At 40.3% G+C, this 25,065-nt stretch overlaps 1 protein-coding gene across 1 annotated transcript in view; it reads right to left on the bottom strand.

The window, feature by feature from the left end:
• LOC115099811 (cytosolic carboxypeptidase 6-like) overlaps positions 1 to 25,065 on the bottom strand; it is a 1,627,912-nt gene that overhangs the window by 1,582,817 nt on the left and 20,030 nt on the right. Inside the window, exon 2 of the mRNA XM_029617660.1 lies at positions 3,978 to 4,100. Within this exon, the coding sequence (XP_029473520.1) occupies positions 3,978 to 4,100 (123 nt within the window). The remainder of the gene's footprint in view (positions 1 to 3,977; positions 4,101 to 25,065) is intronic.

Raw genomic sequence — 25,065 nt, 5'->3', positions numbered from 1 at the left:
TGTTCTTCCGTCGAATTGAAAAAAAAATTTTTTCTCTGAGGGAGAGAGTTCCACACGTCCGTGCAGTGCTACAGAAAACAAAAACTGAGGGAAGCTCAAGGAGTGCGGGAAGTCGTGGTCATGCGCACTTGAAAGCTCTTCGTGACATCACGGATGACGTCACCCAGTATGCATGGCTAAATGCCCTGCTTATCGACGGAAAAATACATATACCTGAAATTTCTAAAGTGCACCACATTATCGCTGGCAGCAGTGCCGCCAGCCTATTTCCCTAATCCCCTCCCAACTCCTCCCCGACTCCTCCCGTCCACCTAATTTGAATGCTACCACCGCAAAAAGGCCATTATCGATGGATAAGGCCCTAATGCATGCGATAATGGCCTTTCACGGATTGGAAAATAACCCCCTTAGAGAGATAGCTCCGCCCCATAATGCAGGGATGACGTCACCCAGACAGCATGACTAAATAAGCCTGCTTATCGACGGAAAACTGCACTATCTTCTGTTTTAGCAGCAATTCCATTAGTTTGTTTACCACAGAGGACTAATTGGCCTGTAATTCCCAGCCTTCTCCTTGCTTCCACTTTTATGAATAGCAACCACATCCACCCTTTTCCAGTCCTCCAGAGCAACTCCAGATTCCAAAGAACCATTGAAAGGTCAGCCAGTGTTGCTGCCAGGACATGTCTAAGTTCCATCCCATCCGTCCCCATCACCTTTTCTTGAATGAGGTTTACCTCACTTCCAATCTTATTTGTATTTGTTTTATGTGGTCCTGATCCAGGTGCTTCTACAATGAACACCAAACTAAAATACTTGTTAAGCAATTTTCCTCTTCACTCTCTACATATTCCTCCCTTTCACCTTTGAGTCTCACAATGCCACTTTTGCGCTTCCTTCTGTGACTAACAGCTTTTGAGGGAGTGTACAGGAAGCTCCCTCAAACCACCTTAAGGGTCAAGCCACAGCTAACTAGCCCAGTCCTTCTTAAGGATCAGCCCAGCAAGGGATTCTGGGTGAAGGGAGGCTCCTCTCACCATACTAGAAGTAGTCATGCCCCAGAAAGGTTAGATAGGTCTTGGAGAAAAGGCAGGAAGCCAGAGTATTGTCAGATGACTTATGTTTGATGCTGCAAGTTAAGGCCTGCAAAGGTAAGCAGCTTTTGGTTCTATACTTCTCTGATATTGTAAATAAAGTTTGTGTGTGGAAACAGCCAGAGTCTGCCTCCATCTGTTCTCCTGGCTGTTTCCCCAAGCCATGGCCGCTCTCAGTTACCACACAGCTGCTTAAAGATGGTGGGGATGAGAAAGCATCAAAAGTGCATAGGGGCAGCAAAATCCTAAATCCATTCCTGTACATAAGTTGTCTTGTGATAGTAGAGAATAATTTACCTGAATAGTTAACGGAAATGTTACAAAAGAGGAAAATGTAAATGAATCTAAAAATCAAGTTCAGCATGTCTTCCCCACTTGTCTGCTCACCAACTCAGTGCATATGCATTATTTTCTGCAAAGGTTCTTTTAAAATAAGACTACAAGGATTGGGAAAATCAATATCATCTGTGGATGATTCATTTGTACGTACTTTCAGTATTATAAGGTAACTGTTAAAGCTGTAAAATGCTTGAATTAGAGAAAGGGAACACTAAGTCTGAAGCTAATCAATTGGACAAGCTAAGAAATGCATTTATATTGTATTAAATTACTATGGAATGAAAAAGGCTTTGTAGCATCAGACTTATTACTCTCTGAAATGGAGATGTGGGTTCTTAGAAAATTGTTTAATTCCAATTTCTAAACAGTGGAAGTTAAATATTTATTTTATTTAGAACCCTGTTTGTGAAGTATTATTCCATAGGCACAAAATGGGGGAAAAAATGCTATTAAATAGGCACATTGGCTATTTGAATATAGATCTGTATCTTCTTGGAGGAGACCATATGACATTTTATTTATGTATTTTGAACATAAATTATGGTTATGGTTGCCACAGTGACCACATCTCAATATTTCCTGGCTTTTATGCACTTGCATTATCAGCCTATTGCCCTAACATTGGGTCAATGTGCTAAACTGCATTCATATTGGCCATTAATATCCATAAATGCAGATGGTAACTCAAAAACTTTACATGCTACCATGAGGTGCAGTTAAGGATTTTTCATTAATGTGTCTGTGTTACATTTGAAACATTTTAATGTGTAACCTTTCACAGTGCTAACAGGTAATAAACTATTTTCTATCTCATTATCTACGTAGCATAAATTATGCTTTAACACTAATACAAGTAAGTTTACATGTGTTAACAGAACTGTTAATACATGGTAACCACCTGCAATAAATAATGCAAGCATTTAACGCACGTTAACTGTTTTGCTACCATTAACACAGTTTAGTATATTGGCCACATAGGTTTTGAGTGAACATCTTATTAGGTAGAATTAAGTCTAGTCTTCACACTTCAGATTTGAATCACATAGAAATTGTTCAGTATATATATAGCTTAGACCTTATGGGGTAGATTTTATAACATGTGCGCACGCACATGTACGCCCGATTTTCTAACATGCGCAAGCGCGCGCATGTTAGAAAATCCGGGGTCGGCGCACGCAAGGGGGTGCACAATTGTGCACCTTGCGCGCACCGAGTCATGCTGCCTTCCTCCGTTCCCTTCCCCCTAGCCTGACCTTCCCTCCTCTTCCCCTAACCTTTCCCCCCCTAGCCCTACTCTAACCCCCCTCATCCTACCTTTTGCGCCTGCCAGCAGGCTGCCAGCACGCGATCCCTCGACACAGCAGCAATGGCCGCTGTGTTGCAGGCTTCTGGCCCCGCCCCACTTACACGTGTCCCGGGGCTTTATGCGTGCCACCGGGCCTTTTTAAAATATGCCCGGTGCACTTAACCTTTTGAAAATCCAGCCCTATGGGGTTTTTTTTTTGGGGAAGAGGGGGGAGTTTGCTCTTTTGTGGTATCTTAGCCCCTATGCTACTGTGTTATCTTGAGTTTCAATTAAAGTGATTATAGTTAATTTTCTATTAGTCATTTGAATTAACACAGGGTTTTGGTGTGTAAATTTTTCTCTCAATGTATCAGAAAACAAAACTCCATTTTCAGCTTGGAATAGGCTAATTATCCAGATAAACTTACCCGGCTAACTTAGCACATATATTTAACAGTATGGCCGGGCTACTGAATATATCCAGCTACCTTAAAGTTAATGGGATAAGTTTATCCGGCAAACTTTAGGACAGGTCTAACTTATCTGGCTAAATTCTAATCAGCTAGAATTTAGCCAGATAAGTGCCCACATCTTCATTTAGCCAGATAAAGTCTGAGTTACTGCAATTGGCTCAAAACAAACATTTGCTGTCTATTGGTTTGGTAGCAAGGCTTTGCTTTTGAGACAACCTCGATAAAAATAGATTCCTGCTTAAAATCAGAGTATGACTAGTGTGCACACAAACTCTCTTGATTAAAATGAATCAAGTTTCAGGTTTGATAGAGTGTCAGAAAACTGAAAGGTCAATATTCAGAAAACCGGTGAGCAGCAAATGTATCCAGGCAAAGTTATACAATTAACTTTTCGTGGATATTCAGTGGAGCTTACTCAGATAAGTCTGCCGCTGAATATACACGTACAAAGACAAGCACATATCTTTACTCAGACAAACTCAATACAGCAATTTTTCCAATCAAACACCAATACACGGGTTCATTAGCTAAATTTTAACCCAGCCTCCGGAATGTCTCCATCAATGCCCCATTTTGTCTGGATAAATTTAATGCGCACAAAATGTAGGCGGTCCACAGAGGGACATATTCAAACATTGTTTTGTGTGGGTAACTTGAAATGTTACCCACATAAACTCTTTCAACATCATTCTCTTATATAACAAGTTATTACGTTGTTCCCTTCCAATACAGAGCCAAGAGAGTATTTGCTGAGTAACATTAATATTATTATTTTTGAATACTTACCACTTTCAAAACAGGCATCAAATATGAGATGTCCTTTCTTGGTCAGTCCGGAATATCCTGCTGGAAAGACTGTATATTTGCTTACATTCCCTGCTATGATGTCATCACTCCCAATCTCATTTCCTATTGCAATAAAAGTAAAATAGTGTTATGCTGTTAAAATTTATCTAATGGACGTTTGTTTATTTATTTAAAAATTGTTTGTATACCGCCTTTACAAAAGAATATTTGATCAAAATGGTTTACAGCATAAACATAATTGTTAAAATAAATAATATTTAAAAAAAGGTTGTGAAATATAGCTAAAACTGTTTGAGTGCTATGTATAGCATTACCCTTAAAAGCAGCACCACTAACAAGAAAAATACTTAATTTGCTAGTTAGGTCTGCATTTTTTCTGCTTTTTATTCTATGCAGATATAACAGCTCAAGTTTCTGAATGCTCTGCTTAGTTACCTAATTAGAACATTGTAGCCCTGTAAATTGTCTTTTACAGCACTGATAGAACTATATAAATAAGCATAATTATCAGTTACTTTTTATTTCTCCTTGATCACCCTTTGGTCCGTGCTCCAACAGGAAAAAAATACTGGTAAGAACCAAATATACATATTTTATATCTATATAGGCACTTTGTTAGGATGCGGTTATTTACAGTTTCAAATGCACAGCACAATATAGTTGCACACAGATCCCAAAAGAACAATTTAATGAGTAAATTTTCAAATGGGTTACATGCAGAAAAAGAGCTTATATGACATAAAAAGAATGTATCCGCGAACATACTATATTATAACCATCAAAAGTACATGCATATTTTCAGTTTCACGCACACATTTACCTGTGCAAAAAAGGGGTGATCGAGGGGCATTCCAGAATGTGGCCAAGAGGTACATGCGTAAATTGCTATTTTATAAGAGATTTATGCGAATACATTAGGTAACTTATTTGAACAATTTTGCATCTGCTAATTAGTTTGTGCAATTGATATCAGACTTGTCTATTGTTTTTGGGTGGGAGATCTAGTTGAATTGGGGAAACATCAGGATGAAGTACTAGGAGTGTCTTGGAAAACTGGAAATGGACTGGGTGATCTGTTGGAGGTTTCGGCAAACTGGGTCCATGCCCCCTGCATCTAAATCAGGGTTTTAAACACATGTGATTTTTTTTTCTGCATATAAAATATACATGTGTATGTGGAGGAGCAGCCTAGTAGTTAGAGCAGAAGACCGCAAATCAGGGAAGCCAGGGTTGCAATCCTGCTGTCGTTCCTTGTGAACTTGGCCTAGTCACTTCTCCCTCCATTGCCTCAGATACGATTTAGAATGTGAGCCCTCTAGGGACATAAATACCTATAACACCTGAATGTGATCCTCTTTGAAGTGCCTGAAAAAGTAGAACATAGATCAAATAAATAAAGAGGTAGAGAAAATCAGCACTTCTCTCAGCACGTACTAAGATTTCCAGTGTAAGGGATGTGCGCATACTTTCAGAGTAGAACTACATGGTATTTTATAAAACTGTGCAACTCCCGTGGCACAGTTTAGAAAATACTAGGGTAAATCCCTGTGCATTCACTTACATACATAAATAATCAATCCATGAATAATTTTGAAAGTTATCCTCCCTATATGAAGCTGCAGCAAATAAATAGAAAAAAAGAGGAGAGCAGCTCCAGCAGAAGGAAAAATTTCAGGTAACGTGCACTGGTATTTTTAAATTGTTTCAGCTCTGAGTGAATCGTTGCAACTGAGATGTACAATGCATTCACACAGCTCTACAAACTTCAAAGACACTGCCAAAAAATAATTTTACTAATGTTCTGAGCAATACTAGTAGATTACAAAGTAAAAGTATGAGAATAAAATAATGGATAAGTTGTTATTGGCATTTTAATTACCTACCATTTGGCGGGTTCTTTTCAAATTCATTAGCATGATAAAATTGCATTTTTATCTATTCCAATTAATTGTATCCAAATTTATAGGTCTAGTTACTAAGGTACTTTAACACATGTTTTTAATGCAATTTAGTTATCAAGGTATTCAGTAATCTGCAGTAATTGAGTAGCACTGTTTAATAAATATCATGGGAAAAATGGCTCCCACAACAGCAGTAACATTCACTATGAGGAGAAACACCACCTCCAGGCAGACCTGTGCTGAGTGAGACAGATCCGGATTGAAGGGTGACCATTGGGGATGCATGGGAAATTGTGAGAAATGCACGTGATAACTGTGTCAAATGTTGCTGTTAGATCAATTAGTACCAAGATAAATGATTCATTGTTGTCAAACTCTTGTAATACCAGGTCAGTTAAGGAAATGAGTAGGGTTTCTGTTGAGCAATTGTTTCAGAATCCGAATTGGTTTGGGTATAGTATATTGTTGTCTTCTAGGTGGATCTCTAACTGTGATAACACTGCTTTTTCTAGGCCTTTAGCGATGAAAGGCAGGTTGGATATTGGTTGGTAACTGTCCCAATCATCGATTCTGCCAGTTTTTTATTTTTTAGGATTGTTTTAATCACAGCTTGTTTTGCCTTATCAGGGACTAATCCCTCAGCTAGCGAGTGGTTTATCATGGTTGTGAATATCGGAATTATTATGCTGTTTACTGTTTTTAGGGAACTTGCAGGGACAGGGTCCAGTGGGTGGGTAGCAGGCTTCATTTTTGTGATTTGGTTTATTTCTAATTTAGATACTGGGTCAAATGAACTGCATTTTACCTGTCCAAATTTTTCTTCAGACTCTTTTGTTAAGCAGGAGGGGAATTGTGATTTTAGTGTATTGATTTTGTTTAACCGCGAGGTGGCATATTCATTGCATGAGTTTTTAGAAAAGTCATAGTAGTTTGAAGTGGAGAAAGATGATTAGGTTTTTTACAGTTTTGAAGAGTAATTTGGAGTTAAATATTACACCATGAATCTGTTTTGCATAGTATTCTTTTTTTGCTTTGTTGATTTGTTCACGGTATTTTCTTAATAGGGATTTGTATTTTTCTAGGGATTCCATAGATAGGTATTTCCACTATTGGTTTTCAGATTTTCTCTGGTATGTTTAGTGTGTCTTAGCTCTTCGCTATACCAAAGATTCTTTTGTTTAGTTGTGTTGCCTTCATTTTGGAACTTTTTTTTCTAGATTGGGCATAGGGTATCCACTATTTCATTGACTTTATCCCATGAGTCAAAAGATGAGGTAGCATTATTGTGCTCAAGCTCAGTTATTTTATTTTTCAATGTTTCTTCTTCAACCTTTTTTCTGTATCACTAGCTACTATTGCTTATTAATTACCATAATAGTAGTTTATGGATTTTAACTCTAGTAACTTATCCAAATCTTTTTTAAACCCAGTTACCTGGATTGGCCACTGTTGGAAACAGGATACTTGGCTTAATGGACCTTGGATCAGACTCAGAATGGCAAATCTTATGTTTCCTCTAGAGGGTAAATATCAGATATCTGGCAGAAGAAAAGTTGAAGAATGCCCTCCAAGTTCTTAACTGCCATGGACACAAAGAAAGTTGTCACAGACTCTGTCACTTGATCCAAGGGCCGCCAAGGCCTCTGGCCAGGTGTTGGGGGATGGAACATCCTCTTCAGAGTCCAAGATGAAGCCCTCTTGAAAACCCTCTGGACTTTGAAGAATTTGTCCCGGGGGCCAGTTAGAAATTAAGGGCACAACAGAGCAGATGAGATTTACTGTGTTCAGATGCAGGCTTTGCTCCAGCAACTTCAATCGAGGGACTACCTTTGAAATAGGAGGAGGTATGTGGAGCACATCTTCCTCCGCACCTGAGTGTATCAAAGGAACTGGTAATTTGACGAAAAGTTGCATCAGTAGCACCAAGGCTAGGTAAATCGATGGTAAGGATTCTCACTCTGAGGCTCAAGGCATCAAGGGAGGAGGCATCATTGGTATTGACGCCCTATGGATTGATAGTGCCAGGGCCTGATGCAGCGGCAGCGCTGGGGCTAGATGCATCAACTGCGCCAGAATTTGATGCATCAATGGCACCAGTGCTATATGCATAGACTGCATCAAGACATTGCTTTTTTGGTACCAGTTTCATCATTGGCTCCAAGGAATAGTGCTTTTCTTTTTACTAGGCCTTGAGCCCTGTGATGTACACAAAGGAATTTCTGATGCCTAGAACAGTGCTTTTTCTATCTACTCGACTATGCTAAGGTGGAGGGGTCCAGGCCTGCTCCATCGAGGGAAGAGGCTTACTTGAGCACCTCCTGCTCAACTCGGCAGCCAGGGAATTAGAAAAGACTCTGCTCCAGAAACAGAAATGGCTGCAGCTCCTCAAAAACTTATGTAGTTCCTCCATCTTCCAAGCTCTAACTTCTGAGAGCACAGAGACATCTGGCCACAGTGGTAGCAGTTGAACTGGTCGTGGTTCAGTCCTGGGAACTGGTAACAAGTGTCGTGTCCATCAGTAATGGATGTTTTCTTACAACATAAGCAGTTATTGAAGCCACTGATGGCACTGTAACAGACATTTTCTGTTAAATTTATTTTTTTTTTAGTACTAAAAAGTGCTATTTGGGGGGCTGCCAAGCCAGCGAGACAATGAAAATAGAAAAATTAAAGATTATAAGAAAAATCACTTATCAGAAAATCAGAGAGAGAGGTACATGTCCATGCTGGTGCTCGGTCAAAAAAAAAAAAGACAGGGCAACTCCCGCACATACTCAGTAGAGCAAAAGCTCTAAGAACTAAGAGAGAGTGTCCTTTTGGGTGCTGCTGGATGAAGTCATCCACATCATGGCTAACTGAGCTCTATTTGATGTTTTCTTGCATTGGAAATACTGTATATGCTGGTACTGAAACATATGCAAATACTTCCAGAGCAGAAATACACAGTATTTTATAAACTATGCAGCTCCTACCACACAGTTAATAAAATATTAGACTTAATCTCTGTGTCCACTTATGCATGTGAGTGCTGTACAATAGATATGTTTGAAAGTTGGGCTCCCTATTCCTAACATTTGTAGAATTCTTTGAACTAAATCATACACATTTTACTGTAGCTATAACCCCTGTTTTTAAAAATCTTTTCATCAGTCCACAGTTCAGCTGTTTGTGCTTACAAGATATCAGTGGTCTGACCCAGTATGGCATGTTCTTATGACTGAATGGGGTTTGAAACAGCACAGCAGCATCCCAATTTACTTACATTCACAAGGGTGGGAATAGTTAATTAGAAGAACCTTCAAAAATTGTAAACACAATTATCTCTTCAGTGATTAAGTAAAAATCAGAACTGACAACTGATTTACTTTTATTTGCTGGTACTGCCACTTTGATTACAAATTTAACTTTTAAGTGGCTATTACTGAAATTCTTGAAGATACTACTCTGCTAGAGACAAAACAAATTACAGACTGCCAACTTTTCATAAGGCTTGGGACTTATTTTTTAAAAGAAGAATATCCAGTAAGAGGTTGAAGATATGTGACAAGAATTAAGCATAACAAAAATAGGGCAATAAAAGTACAGTGGATCATGAGGTTTCATTAAAAAATGCCAAATACAGAATTATCTTGAATCCTTTTGGTATTGCCCAGAAAACACCATTCCAATTGTGAAGCAGGGTGGTGGCAGCAGCATGTTATTGTAATTTTTCTACGTGGAAGAATCCAAAGGAAGGTTTCATGGTCTGACCTCAACATGCATGAGTGAAGGTATCAGGCCAAACAATCCTTGCTGGATTACTGAATATTGTCCTCTTTTCTTTTTATTCCATTGCTACTCAAGTATAGTTTTGACTATGTGCTTTGGATTGCTGTCATGTTTAAAGGTGAAATTTCTTGCAAAGGGCAGCAGGTTTTCCTCAAGGACGTTTTCTGTTCTTTTTTTCCAGTCACTGTCCTTTTTATCCTGACAAGGGCCCCAGCATCTGCCCATGAGAAACACTGCTTGCTTTCTGATAGTAGAAAAAGGATTCTCGGGAGGAGGCCCCACTCTTTTGCACTCTTTACCTAGTAACTTGCGATGGGAGTTGAAATACCTCCCAAAAGTTAAAAACCTGTTTTCAGCTTCTTTTAAATTATAATTCCAGATTTTCTTTTATAGTAGTGTTCTCTTTCTTCAGAAATGTATTTTTAAAGTTCCAGCTCCCAGCAGTGGCTGGTAAAATATTTAGCCATAAGTCCTCAGTCTTTAATTATTCCAATTTTTGGATTAGAGATATAAAATGTGCTGTATTTGTCTTATTCTGTTACTTGCTTTTCTTTTCACGTTTTGGTATTTTATATTTTAGCTCATGGTTTGGGCTCTTCATACAAAAGTGGTTTTTTTTATTGAATATTTGGTGTTTTATTATGTATCTCTGTTTGTTATATATTTTTATTGCACGTAAATATGGTAACTTTCAAAGTGATGCATAGGCACACATTGGTGCATGTTCATTGGAGCACGCCCAGGGATGCAATGACTTTATAAAATTGCGAGCATGTTCTAAAATAGTTTGAGCGCACGCACATGTGCACCTAATTTTAAGTGGGCATATGCCTAGGCGTGTAAATCCCATTTCTATCTCATAAGACAAAGATGTTCACGCCATGACCAGTTTCGCCAGTTCGTCGACCAGTTCACCCAGTGTTGGCCTAGGTCCTCCAAACCCACCCTGGTTTAATAGCCTGCACCCCCCCAGTTACACCAGACCCTTTAAACCTCTCTAAAATGGCAACTTTTTTTTTTTTTTTAACCCAACTTACACCTCCTTCATAGCAGAAGAAAAAATACTTATGCAGCAGTGGACCTGGGTCCTCGATAGGATATGTAAGTATTTATGCACACATCTCTTGGCCACGCCTTGAAATGCCCATGCCCCTTTTTGAAATTGAGTGAGATGTGCATGCAGTGGGAGATACGCGCACATCTGGGCGGCTTTTAAAATTCGGTGGGCGTACGTGAGCCTGACTTGTGTGCTCATCTCCCGATTTTGGCATGCGCTGGGCTTTTAAAATCTACTTCATGTTGTTTGACAGCCCTTCAGCACTGGCTTTTATTACTGTATTTCTGCCTTGGGTGGCCTTTGGCTAGAAAAGTGGATTAAACTACACTAAATATTTGGAGGAAACTGGAGGATCTGTTGCGTGTCCTGCCCGCGGCAGGCCCACAACCGGGCCTACTCGCCTCTGGCGCCCAGCTCCCGGACCTGGCCCATCCTCTCTCGTGGCTGTGGGCAGTCACCTGTGCTCCCGCACCTCCGTTGCCTCCTCAGGCATTCCTGGCTCCTCTGCGGACCTCCCCACGTGTGCTGTGGGGAGATGCCGCAGTCCAGCATCCTGCTCCCTCTAGGCATGCACGTGCATTGCGGGCTTTTAAAGGGGCCGCAATGAGAAACTAGCCCGCGGCCCCGGATGATGACATCATTAGGCCCTGTTACTTAAGGCAGGGCCCAATCCTAGTTCCTTGCCTTGGCAACAGGTCTCCACACTTCTTGTGTGCTAGTTGCTCATTCCAGTTCCTGACTTCATTCCTGGATCCTGTTCCTGACCGTTCCTGGTCCCAGTTCCTGACTCTGTTCCAGGTTCCTACCTAGCCTTGCTTGGACTGATCTCTGGCTTTGACCCTTGCTTATCAGAGCTCCGCACCTTGAGTAGCTCTGCCGCCTGCCCCACTCCAGGCTGTTCTCTACTATGCCTTCGGAATCTCCCTGGACTTCGCTCTCAGGCTCCGGCCTCCTACTACCCGGGCATCACCCGTTCTTGCTCCTGGCCTGTCCTTGGCGCCCAGGTCTGTGGTTCCCTGCCTCGTCTGGACCTGCTTTGGTCCCTCCAATACCTCTGCTGGTCACTGGCACCCTGCTACAACATCCACTGGGAGTCGTCTGGAGGCCCACCTAAGACCAGCTGGCCCCAGCACCCAAGGGCTCAACCTGCGGGGAATGTGGGCTGGTATTGGTGAAGCTCCAGTCTGCCTCCGTCTCCTAGTCTGCTCCGCCTCCTGACTGTGGGGACCCGTGGGGCTTGCCCTACGGGTACAGTCAACTCCACCTCGGCCAAGGGTCCACCTCCAGTGCAACAGGATCAGGTAGTTAATCCCTTCATTTTGAGTTAATGCTGTAGGTTCAACCTCCTTCTTTCCTGGATGACACAAAGGGAAGCTTCCAGGCTGCCAGTGATCTTGCATAGATCACCATAACATTTGGTAGGCAGTGTAGAGTTTTGCAAGGGAAGAGAATCCTCATTGGAGAAAAAAGGCCCATGGAGCATAGGAACATAAACACCCCTTGCACTATACATAGCATAACGTGACTAACTTGTGACTAACTCAGGATCTTCCTCTTCTTTTTCTACCATATATACCTGCACTTACTCTGCATACATTTTGCTAACTTGTGTGGAACTGATTGACAGCACTTTCTAAAAGCCATTATTATTACCAAGTCCAAAGAAATGTGATTTTATATATGTTTATTTATTTATTTGTTGATTTTTATATACCGACATTCGTCGGAACATCATGCCGGTTTACATTGTAACAAAAATAACAAGAGAGAGAAATACAATAAACAGGGAAGGGAAGGGGGGAGCAGTAATGAAGGAGGAGAGAGGACAGCAGTAGGAAGGATAGGGAAAGAGAGAAATTTGATAGGAACATTTGAAGAAAATAAATTAACAATAGACAATGTACAGGTGGGCTGGTAGGTACCAGACCAGTGATGGCAGAGACAGGGATAGATTCCCTGTGTACTTCAGTATTTTTGTTCTTAAATTTAATATGAACTTAGGAAGTTCCATTTTTGGTGTAAACTAGCCATAATGTACATTCAGCTTGGTGGGGGATTATTTTGTTAACATCCCACATAGATTTAAAGTCATTTACCCACAGACATTACACCAGTTTTCAAAGAGAAAGCATGCGTATATTCCCTTTGAAAATTATCCCACCAAAATTGCCTGCATTCATTTACACCTACTGATGTGTTTGCATAGGTATACATGCTAAGAGCAAATCCCACTCCCACCCCAGCGCCTAATGGTGTTGTCCCAGTCCACCCGTGCCCCACCCCAGCCCTCCCCTTTTTAAAAAAAACCTTTGTTGTGCAGTTCCCAGCATTTACACATGACGCGCCAATTTTATAACATGCATGTGTCAACTCACACATGCAAGGGGGGGGATCATTTTATAAAAATGCACGCAGCGACGAAATGGGCCTTTCCCCAGTTCCCTCCCAGTCTGCTCTAATAAAGGAGTGGATTGGAAGGGAACTTTCTACACCCCCTACCTACCCTGCCTGCCTTTTCCCCTCTCCTCCCCAACCTCTAAATCCCCTCTAATAGGTTTCGGTTTTTTTCCTATACTTACCTGCTCTACGGAGCAGTAGTATGTAACGTGCGCTGGCCAGCTGCCGGCATGTGTTTCACAGGGACAGTGTCTAATGGTGCTGTCCAGGCTAGGCCCCACCCTGCCCAGATCCCGCCCCCCTTTTTTTTTTTTTGCGAGCCAATCTTCTGCATATGGTCACAGGCGTTTGAAAATAAGCGTGTGGCTGGGCCGCGCGCATCTCCCACGATTGGCACGCGCCAGCTTTTTAAAATCGGCCCGTTAGGCAAGCATTTTATTTTAACCAACTACAATTGGAAAATAGCAATAATTAGATCATTACTTTTCCATTCTACCCTTTAGAAGTTGTTATGCAGAATAGGTAACAAACTTGGAATTCATTTTTTAATTAAAGGCTATTTATACATCCAAATTACAATTAGTATTATTACTTCAAAAACCTAGCTGCTATAAAAATGGGTAGCAAAATGGCTAAAGTAAAACATACAGAATACATCACAACGGGGGTTTTACAACTGGAACAAGAGATATTAAGCAGTGATTTGACATATTTCACGTGACGTATGAGGCATGTGTTTGGGCGTTGGCCCACTCGCCGTTCGCACGTTAGGTGGTGGCAGCATTATAAAGTCTTTACATGCAGCATGAAGGAGCAGTTTCAGCTGCATTTTTTGAGAAGCAGTGTGGTCTTATAGAAACATAGAAACATAGAAACATAGAAATGACGGCAGAAGAAGACCAAACGGCCCATCCAGTCTGCCCAGCAAGCTTCACATTTTTTTCTCATACTTATCTGTTTCTCTTAGCTCTTTGGTTCTATTTCTCTTCCACCCCCACCATTAATGTAGAGAGCAGTGATGGAGCTGCAACCAAGTGAAATATCAAGCTTGATTAGTTAGGGGTAGTAGGGGTAGTAACCGCCGCAATAAGCAAGCTACACCCATGTTTATTTGTTTTACCCAGACTGTGTTATTCAGCCCTTATTGGTTGTTTTTCTTCTCCCCTGCCGTTGAAGCAGGGAGCTATGCTGGATATGCGTGTAGTATCAGTTTTTCTTCTCCCCTGCCGTTGAAGCAGAGAGCTATGCTGGATATGTGTGAAGTATCAGTTTTTCTTCTCCCCTGCGGTTGAAGCAGGATATGCATTGAAAGTGAAGTATCAGGCTTATTTGGTTTGGGGTAGTAACCGCCGTAACAAGCCAGCTACTCCCCGCTTTGTGAGTGCGAATCCTTTTTTCTTCTCCCCTGCCGTTGAAGCAGAGAGCTATGCTGGATATGCGTGAAGTATCAGTTTTTCTTCTCCCCTGCCGTTGAAGCAGAGAGCTATGCGTGAAGTATCAGTTTTTCTTCTCCCCTACCGTTGAAGCAGAGAGCTATGCTGGATATGCATTGAAAGTGAAGTATCAGGCTTATTTGGTTTGGGGTAGTAACCGCCGTAACAAGCCAGCTACTCCCCACTTTGTGAGTGCGAATCCTTTTTTCCACATTTCCTCTTGCTGTTGTAGCTTAGAGTGATGTTGGAGTCACAGTAACCATGTGTATGTTTATTGAATAAGGGTATTATCTCCAGGCAGTAGCCGTCATTCTGGCGGGCGAGCCACCCACTCTTTATTGACGGCCTCTTGATTTTATGGATCCACAGTGTTTATCCCACGCCCCTTTGAAGTCCTTCACAGTTCTGGTCTTCACCACTTCCTTCGGAAGGGCATTCCAGGCATCCACCACCCTCTCCGTGAAGAAATACTTCCTGACATTGGTTCTGAATCTTCCTCCCTGGAGCTTCAAATCGTGACCCCTGGTTCTGCTGATTTTTTTCCTATGGAAAAGGTTTGTCGTTGTCATTGGATCATTAAAACCTTTCAAGTATCTGAAAGTCTGTATCATATCACCTCTGCTCCTCCTTTCCTCCAGGGTGTACATATTTAGATTCTTCAATCTCTCCTCATAAGTCATTTGATGAAGACCTTCCACCTTTTTGGTCACCCTTCTCTGGACCGCCTCCATCTTGTCTCTGTCTCTTCGGAGATACGGTCTCCAGAACTGAACACAATACTCCAGGTGAGGTCTCACCAAGGACCTGTACAAGGGGATAATCACTTCCCTTTTCTTACTCGATATTCCTCTCTCTATGCAGCCCAGCATTCTTCTGGCTTTAGCTATCGCCTTGTCACATTGTTTCGCCGACTTCAGATCATTAGACACCATCACCCCAAGGTCTCTCTCCTGCTCCGTGCACATCAGCCTTTCTCCCCCCATCGAATACAGTTCATTCGGATTTCCACTCCCCATATGCATGACTTTGCACTTCTTGGCATTGAATGTCAGCTGCCATGTCTTCGACCACTCTTCCATCTTCCTTAAATCCCGTCTCATTCTCTCCACTCCTTCCGGCGTGTCCACTCTGTTGCAGATCTTAGTGTCATCCGCAAAAAGACATACCTTACCTTCTATCCCTTCCGCAATGTCGCTCACAAAGATATTGAAAAGGACCGGTCCCAACACCGATCCCTGCGGTACACCGCTTAAAACCTGAGTCCCAGGATTTAGACATTGTAGTATTCCCTGTGAATTTATTAGGAGTTGGTGTGGGTTCAGTAATGGTATTGGTCATGTTAAGGGTAAGCCAGCTAGAGAGCTGGTAAGTTAAGAATTATTATAGCCTTTGTTGGGAGTCAGCCAGTTATGTATTATCATTGCAGGTTTTGCTGGACAACACATATGAGAGATATTTTATGAATGAGATAAGTACGTCTTGGGATTTAGTCTGTAAGAATTCCATATATAAAGTTGGTGGAGAATATCATGAAGCAAGTCAGCTTATGAAATGCTGTAGGTCCATTGATAAGAATTTGTTACAAGCAGGATTAGTAAGGGTTTTCTAAGTAGTTTGGATAGTGTGTCTTTTCCAACATGGCATTGCGTTTACTTAAAGTGAAGACTTATGGCTTTGTTTTCCCAGATGGTCAACATCCCCCTGATGAAGCTGGTATCAGAGAAACAAGGGCCTCTTGTCGGGGTTATACAAGCATATAGTGAAGAACGCCAGATGAAGAGCATTTTAAGTGTTCATGTTTTTTGATATATAGGTGCACACATGTATTTAGTACAGCTGTTTATATAATAGCGTTGCAATTAAGATCATATGTTAAAAAATTAGGGAAGGTAAAAGAATCCATAAGAGTTGTAAGTGGCTTTATATAACCACAGGATGTACAAATACATGTATTCAGCTGCATATGTTATATCAGATATTCTGGTTAGATACTTCACTATGCTTTAATTGGTGATTTTAATTGAGTGAATGTGTGAGTGCATGAGTGTATTTTATGACACACTTGTTTGGTGATTTTAAAATGTTTGTGATAATAAAAACTTGCTCTCTTTCAATATATGTAAAGTAAAACAAATACATTTTTAAAACAATTAAAACTAAAAAAAAATGTTATTTTCTATAGCAAATTTCTTAGCTGCATTCATGCTGATAAAAAGTGATGTGAAACTTCACAGCATTAAATAAAATAATACTGTTGTAATAATTTGAAGGGACTGAAATACTAAAATGTGAATGGCTTACATCTGGTACAGAATACACACATTTCTAGCAGAAGGTACCCTGTTTATAAGAAATAATACAGATAACAATGGGACATGGCAGTTTCTATGGCAACTGTAGGGGTTTATAATGAACAGTAGATTAAATAGGCATATCACACATGCAAATTATTGGTGCATCAGTTAGAGGTATCCCAAGACTGCAATAACTGGTTCAAGCTTTTTTATATATATGTAATGTGAAAATGCTTAATTCCCCACTCTCCTCCCCATCACTTATTATAGCTGACTTCTCTTCTTCTGGAGTTTCACACCCCCATGATGAGTAAGTGAAAGGTGACTACTTATAAGTGAAGAAAAAGGAACTCTCATACGTGAGAAGAAAATATTTTTACCCTGAATAAGGTTACTTGTTTTTTCGTAATTCCCAATGCTATTAGAATAATAAATACAATATGAATTTGTTAAAGAAACTGAATCCTTTCTTTCATGAATCACCATAGCAAAAGATTGCATCTATTCTAATTCGCACTGAATAATGAATGTCACTGCAAAGCATGCATTCCGTTATAATTTAATACAAATTTGGATAAAGTGCTACCATTTTTGCAAAGTAGCCAAAATGGTCTAAATTTGATGCATTATTTAAAAAAATGTCTCTGTTAAGAGTAGTAACTGCTGCTCTGTGCTGGTTACCCCCAAGCCTTATATTAAGAATAGTAATATTAAAAATCAAAACCAAGCAACTGCCAAACCCATAACAAAGTTACTGCTAGCAACATTTTTACAGGGTGAGCAGCCTTCCTGATAATTCATACAATGCTGCTGCTTTAATGTGCTTTGCTTTTGGACTTGACCGTAGAAGAAGTCCTGCGCTTTTCCCCCCGTCTGCATATCAGAACCCTGGACCATAAAAGTCAAGGTCCAGCGTTGGTTGTCATCTCAATCCAATTCCCACTCCACACCCCCCACCGATGCCGTCCACCTGGAGAGCTTTTTCATCAGGGATTCCCCAGGGGTCTTCGCCATACCCGATTTTATTTAATATCTATCTGTAGCCATTTTGTAAAATGCTCTCTGATCTTGGCGTTTTCTTTAAGATTTATACTGACGATATACAGTTATTATTCCAAATGCTAAGCCCCCTGTACTCAAATACATCTCTAATGTTTTATGTTCAGTCTATCAATGGATGAGGAAGAACAAATTAATTTTAAATAGTGCTAGGACAAAGGCTCAATGGCTCTCTCTTGTTCTCCCATTCTTGACCCTCCTTTGCATTTAATGTTTGAAGGAGTTGCTTTCTCAATTTCAAAAGCTGCTGGGGACCTGGGTGTTCAACTAGATGCTTGCTTGTCTTAGAAGCTGCAGATAAGAACTGTTGTCAAGGCAGGAATTTTGCATTTTGTGCTTTCACTATAAATGAGTAAATGCTGGCATTTATGAGAGTCATATACATGGACAATTTGATATCACCATTTAGCAAATAATTAAAAAACAAATTATATTACTGGATCATTTTTTGGTGACAAAAGCTTAATTTAGCCAAGGAAAATTTTCGAATAATTGTGCAAGCTTCTTTTCTAACTACCACAGATTACTGTAATTCACTGAGTTGGGCTCCCTAATTGTCAGCTTGGTGCTTTGTAGTTTTTACTGAATGCCACTGCCCATATGGCTACCGGGTGTCCCATTACACTATTAAAAGATCTGCACTAGTTACCCATTATTCAATGGGTGAAATTTAAAATGGAAACCTTATTATATAAAGAACTGCGGGGGGGGAGGGGGGAGGTCCTAAATATATATTCAATTTATTAACAAGGTATATACCGTCTCATGCCCTTTGTTCTGCAAATTCGTTGCTCTCCATTCGTAGTATAAAAGAGGTTTGTCTTTAAGAAACCCAATGGTAAGCTGTTTTTTTTTTGTTTTTTTTTGTAATGGGTCAACTCTTTGGAATGGTCTTCCCATTGAATTATGGATTATTTATTTATAAATTTCTAATCATGTCCAAGGATCAAGGTGATTTATATGGTAGACATACATAAATACATGAAATACTGACAAAAAAACAATCTGAATAAAGCCACTCATAGTGATTCTAGAATCTAGATGTTCATTATCTTAGGATAAGCAAGTCACTTAGATCATTGATTTGAGGTTTCGAAAGCTTGCTTAAACAGCCATGTTTTTAGATCTCTTTAAAAGTTTTGATGTTCAACATACTCCTCAGCCGTTCAGGCATAGAGTTCAAAATTATAGGAACGGCCACTGAAACTTCTGACATCCAGGATTATATGCTTTTTAGGAAGAAACGTCCTATACCAGGAGCTCTTTTTGTTTAAGGGTGCCAAGCTTTTGCATGTTTTGTTTGTTTAGTATATTATATTTTATGTGAATGTTTTACTGTAATTCGCTTAGTACAGTTCTGATATAAGTGGAATATAAAAATGTTTAAATAATAGTTACAGTAGTATGGGCTTAGCATTAATAGTGCGCAATGGTGCTCTGGCATCACCAACTTTAAGACAGTCTGCGCAGTGTAACACCAATCACAGCCAGAGAGTCTAGGACAGTCTAAAGCTGTAGAAAATGAGACTCTTTGAATTATAGCTTAATGGGCCAATGCAGTTGAAGGCCAACTGTAACAGTTTTCATTTTATAAAATAAGCAAATATATACATTCTTTCAAACTATGCCTTGTAATGCCTTCAAAATACCTTCTTTGTATGTGCATACCTTTTTGCACAGCTGCAGCATTAAGCACGCACTCCTGCCCTTCTGAAAATGTGCTTATCTCAAGCAAAGCAACTTACACATGAATATGCTGATTTTATGCACACATACCCCATGAAAGTGTTTGAAAATTACCCCCTTAAATGGCAGTTGGGACTGTGTGTTTGCACTTTGTTCAATATGCGCATGCACTGGGGAGACATAGTGGGCCGGATTTTAATAGCTACGCGTGGGCATAGATTTGTGCGCGCAACCCGGCATGCACAAATCTACACCCGATTTTATAACATGCGCACGCAGCTTTATTTTATAAGTTGCGCCTGCCTCTGGGCAGGCGTAGGTTGCACACGCCTACCAACGGCCGGCCCGCGATCCCGGGCACATCGGCAAATGGCCGCTGTGCCTGGAGGCTCCGGCCATGCCCCCGCCCAGCCCCTTTTTCGAGCCCCAGGACATGCGCGTGTCCCGGGGCTTTACGCGCACCGCTGAGCCTTCTGAAAATAGGCCCGGCACGCTTAGGCTTTGAAAATCCACCCGAGTATGCGCTAATGCCACTTAGCAAGTGCTACTGACGCCGAGTGCTTGCTGCAAATAATGCACTGTAATTGGACTGAGCGTGAACTATGTCCCTCTAGCGTCTAGCACACATGCTGAGCAGATGCCAGTGTAGAGGGAGTGGCAACTCAGCTGATACAACTGTGCATGAGATGGCCAGTGGGACAGTACAATCGGTTGTAGCTCCTGCCCCTGAAAAGTGTGGATTGCACTGGGATAAGGAGGGACCGAGGTAAGGCACTCATGTCATTGCAGTCAGAGGGGGGATGACCATAGTAGTAAGCTGATTGTACCACGTCATTTTGGCAGGCTTTCCTCCCAGTCCAATAATAAAATGATGATACTTGTTAAACATATTTTGGATGCATGCAATTTGAAATGTACAGACATTTTATTCAAAATCCTGCAAGCAAAAGGAATTCAATGTACATGTATCAATTCTAACATAGAAAATCCTTGTATTATAAGGGCTATCTACTATAAAGGAAGCACTATTGTATTTTACACTATTCTATTTATTCTATCTATTCTGTCTAAGTGGATTTTCACTTAAAGTACCGTATTTTATAGTTCAATACAACACATACAAAACCCTATGACTGAATAACATTATGACTAATGGGATCATTATATCAAACTGGTAAATGAGATTTGTAGCAAGATAATTGCAAATAAAGCACTTAGTATATTTAAATGACAACTAATTTTACCAACATTATACTTCAGAAAGCTATTTGCATACAGTGCAAGAGATTTCAATAAAACACTAATTTCATCATTAAATATATTATAAAAAATGTTTTAGTATTCCTACAAAACACTACGTTTAACTAAACAAACTTATTATGAATGTGTCAAACAGGAAAACCTTTTTAGGTCAATTCACCATTTTGAGACTAGAAAGGATGCTTAGGTGATTAGCTATTTGGACAGGCCATCAAATAAAAATAGTTGGAAAACAGAGGCTACGCAGGAGGTCAAACAGGAGAAAAATGGGTATATAAACATTTTGGGTCTGCCCTGCTCCAAGTCACAGAATGCATTAGCTGCCTCATTATGCTATGTATGAGCCTTATTATATCTTATTGGACATGCAAAATCACTCTGGTGGCCTTAACCACATACAGAACAAAGCTATGATTCCAGTAAGATCAACGGAAATACAGTCAAAAAACCTATCAATTTTTCTCCACACTGCCTCATTTGCACATTTTCTGAAACGTTTACATGCCCTGGCTCCATAGGAATAAATGGGGAATACTTCAATAATCACAGACATGAAAACATTTATTAGAGTCAAAAAAACAAACTACCAATCCATCAACAAGCTCCAGAGCACGAAAAACTGCTAGCACACAAGATTAGCATATATCTATATATAAAATGGGAATGTTGCTAACAGAAGTTGCATCTGTGGTGGGTGAACAGGACTTGTAAATATTGGTTTGCTGGGAAAACAGGTGTTTAAAACTTGCCAAAAAAAGTTTAAAGATATTCTGCATATCTATAAAGTGTGAAAAGGAAACTAGTGAGAGGGCTGAAATTATTCCATGTGTGTTAAGAACTTGCAAAACCGAAATCTTTTCTTACAGGAAAGCATAAGAGTTGTTTCCTAAAGAAATAATCAACAGTGTTTGATTTTCCCACCCAACCTCATCTCCCATCCACCCCTGTCACAAGTTCATATATAGACTGTTATTGAAATTAGAAGGTTAGGAGGGAATTTTTTCAGAATAAGAGTAAATTAGGGACTTATATCAACAAGTGAGTAATTAAAACTGACCTTAGAATTTGATTAAATGAAATCCTATTGCAGGTCATCGACAAACAGATTAAAATAAAGTCCATTAAATTTATTAGGGTATTGTAAACTGGATTAAACATCCCCACTCCTTATATAACTTTAAAAACTAAACATTAAGATGCAACTGTAGTCCAGCAACATAATAGGAGCTATTCAGTCTTTTGTACCAAGTGCCACATACATGATTACTACTTGTTGGTAAGAGGTTCTATGTGTGTACTTAGCACAAAGATCTTCTGGCTTTCAAAGAACTACTTCATTCTTTGGAGGCTAGAGTAGAAGACCTGGAGTAGCTGAAACAGATAGAGAGGTATAAAGAGGAGATCATCAGGGTCATAGTACAGCAGTCCCACCTCCAGTCTGGCAGCCTCTGTGTTGCTTTGGAGAAACAAAATGACCATGAAGGACAGCATCACCTTGGTGTGATGGGAAGTAATCCTATTGCTAAGACCTGCTCTGCAGATGATGCATTATTCTCTCGCACCAAGGATGTATCTCCAGGGCCATGAAACCAGAAGAGAAGGGTTAGAACGTTCATTGCAGTTGGTGATTTGATTATTAGGAATGTAGATAGTAAAGTGGCTGGTGATGGATCACTTGGAAACTTGCTTGCTGGTGCAAAATGTAGTGGACCTCATGCATTACCTAGATAGGAGTTTAGAGAATGCTGTAGAGGAGCTATCTGCCGTGGTGCCAATGGCATAGCCTAATTTAGCAATTTAGGTAGGAATTGAACTTCAGAATCTCCAGTGTTGCATTCTCAGCAATGCTCTGCATTCTACGTGCAAGACTACAAAGGCAGGCTGAGCTTCAGAGTCTCAATGAATGGATGAGACAATGGCGCATAGAAGAGGGCATTACATTTTTTTTTTAGAAACTGGGGAACATTTTAAGGAAGGGACAGCCTATTCTAATGGGATTGGATCTACCTTCACCAAGTAGAACCTGGCTATTGGCATTAACATTTAAAAAGTAGATAGGGCGGCTTTTAAACTATGGGGGAAAGCTGAAAGTTGCTCAGAAAAGCATGGTTCAGAGAAAGGTATTTTCTTCTTTAGAAAATCCTGGCATAACAAGGTCGTTAGAAAATCCCTATAGAAAGGTTGTGGCATAGAGTCAAGTAATCTTGCAAGAAGCAAAATGCATTGTGAAATCCTTACAGCTAGAAATATCAAGTGTGATGGGTAAGAGTATAGCAGTGCATACTACTGACAAAGTGTGAAATGCTAGCTGAAATTTAAAAAGCAAATAAATTTGGCAACACAATAATAAAGGAAAATTTCAGTTACCCCAGAATTGAATGGGTCAGTCTTTCATCGAGACATGCCAGAGAGGTTAAGTTTCTAGATATCATAAATGACTGCTTCATAAATGACTCCTAGAACTGATGGTTGGGACAGTTACTTTAGATGTAGTCCTTAATGGAACACACCACCTGGTGCAAGCTGTGGTGGGTCCACTAAGCATTAGCGATCATAATGCAATCAAATCTGACATAATCACTGAAGGGAGGACATTAAAACTATTTCAGTGGCAAACAATTTTAAAAAGGGAGACAGAGAAAATACAAATTAGAAAAAACTAAAAGGAGCAGACGCAAAAGTTAAGTTTCAATGAGGCACGGATGTTTAAAAACAGCATATTGGATGCATAGGAGAAAGAACTGGGAGTGGTGCTGACAAGAAGAATATGTACAACTGTTTAGTAGAATAAAATCACATGTAATGTCAATCTGTGAGAACTGCAGTTCACATTTTTAATGCGATTTTACGATTCACAACATAGAGCATATCTTGTGCATTTGTCTGATTCAGTGCTATGCAAAAAATGCTGCTCAGCCATAGGGACTTTGAGGCATTATTTTTGGAGTTCCCCAAAAGTGGCCTCTTACTGGCGATATATAGTTAGGTAGTATTACCGTTTACTGCTAAAGTGCTCCTTTTTTATATTGCTCAGAATATTGTTTTTGCTGATCGCTATCCAAAGTAATGGACAGGTAAATTACTTTTAATTGCTAAAAAAATGCATTTTACAATGTTGGTTTACACCGGAATCCCCAACAGTGACACTCTGGTGGAATCAGGTTCATCAGTTCTGGGTCTTTGAAAAGTACATCGAAAAAAATGGATGCCTTCAAGAAAAGCAAAGATTTTTTTGCGCATAACGGATCCATATATACAAGCTCTGCCCCCACAAGCCCGCAGTGGGATTTTGAACTTGAGAGCCTGTATTCTTACTGCCATAAGCTGGTTCATGGTGAGGGATAGTTGCCTTGAAATGTTGTTTGTTGCTTGAGCTGGACACTGTTCAGAATGCATCAGTGTTCCAGCGATATGTGCCTTACTTGAAAGTCAATAAAAATGATTCAACCATAAAAATAGCACATTCGAATCCCAGATAAAATGCATTCCATGAATTAAAAAAGGTTGAAGGAAGGCTGCCAGCATGGTTTACCGGTAAGGTAAAGGAGGCAGTTAAAGCTAAAAAGGGTATTATTCAAAAAAATGGAGAGAAGACCCAAATGATGAAAATAGATAAAAGCATAAGTCCTGGCAAGTTAGCTGTAAAACAGTAGTAAAGCAGGCCAAGACAGAATTTGAGAAATAGCTTGCCAGAGAGGCAAAAATAAATACCCAAATTTTCAAAAACCCGCGCACATAAAAATCAGTATACGCGCATGGCCGGGCCAAGCATATTATTAAAATGGCCCAGCCTTGCGTTTATCTACTGATTCACGCAGAAGTGCCAGGGTTCACAAAAGCGGCAGGGCGGACCAGGGGTCGGCTGGGACAGCGCTATTTTGCACTGTCCCAGTAACTCGCACCAGCAGCCGGCCAGCGTGCGCAACTTCTACTCAAGAGGAGGAATTAAGTTATAAAACAAAAAAAAAAAGGGATATTTAGGGGTCTGGGTGGAAAGGGGAAAAAGAGAGGAAGGTTAGGTAAGGGTGTAGGGAACAGGGAAAAAGGCCGATCGCATCGCTGCACATAATTGAAAAAAGTCCCCCCCTCGCATGCACAAGTGGAGCACCCATGCGTACATGCATGTGCCGATACAAAATCGGAGGTGCATGTTTGCACAGGCATTGGATTTTATAACATGCGCACATCACCGCACACGTTATTAAATCGGCA

Source organism: Rhinatrema bivittatum, chromosome 10 (assembly GCF_901001135.1).
Source record: "Rhinatrema bivittatum chromosome 10, aRhiBiv1.1, whole genome shotgun sequence".
NCBI lineage: Eukaryota > Metazoa > Chordata > Amphibia > Gymnophiona > Rhinatrematidae > Rhinatrema > Rhinatrema bivittatum.
Note: the sequence above shows the minus strand (reverse complement) of the source record. Positions and strands in the feature narration are given on the sequence as shown.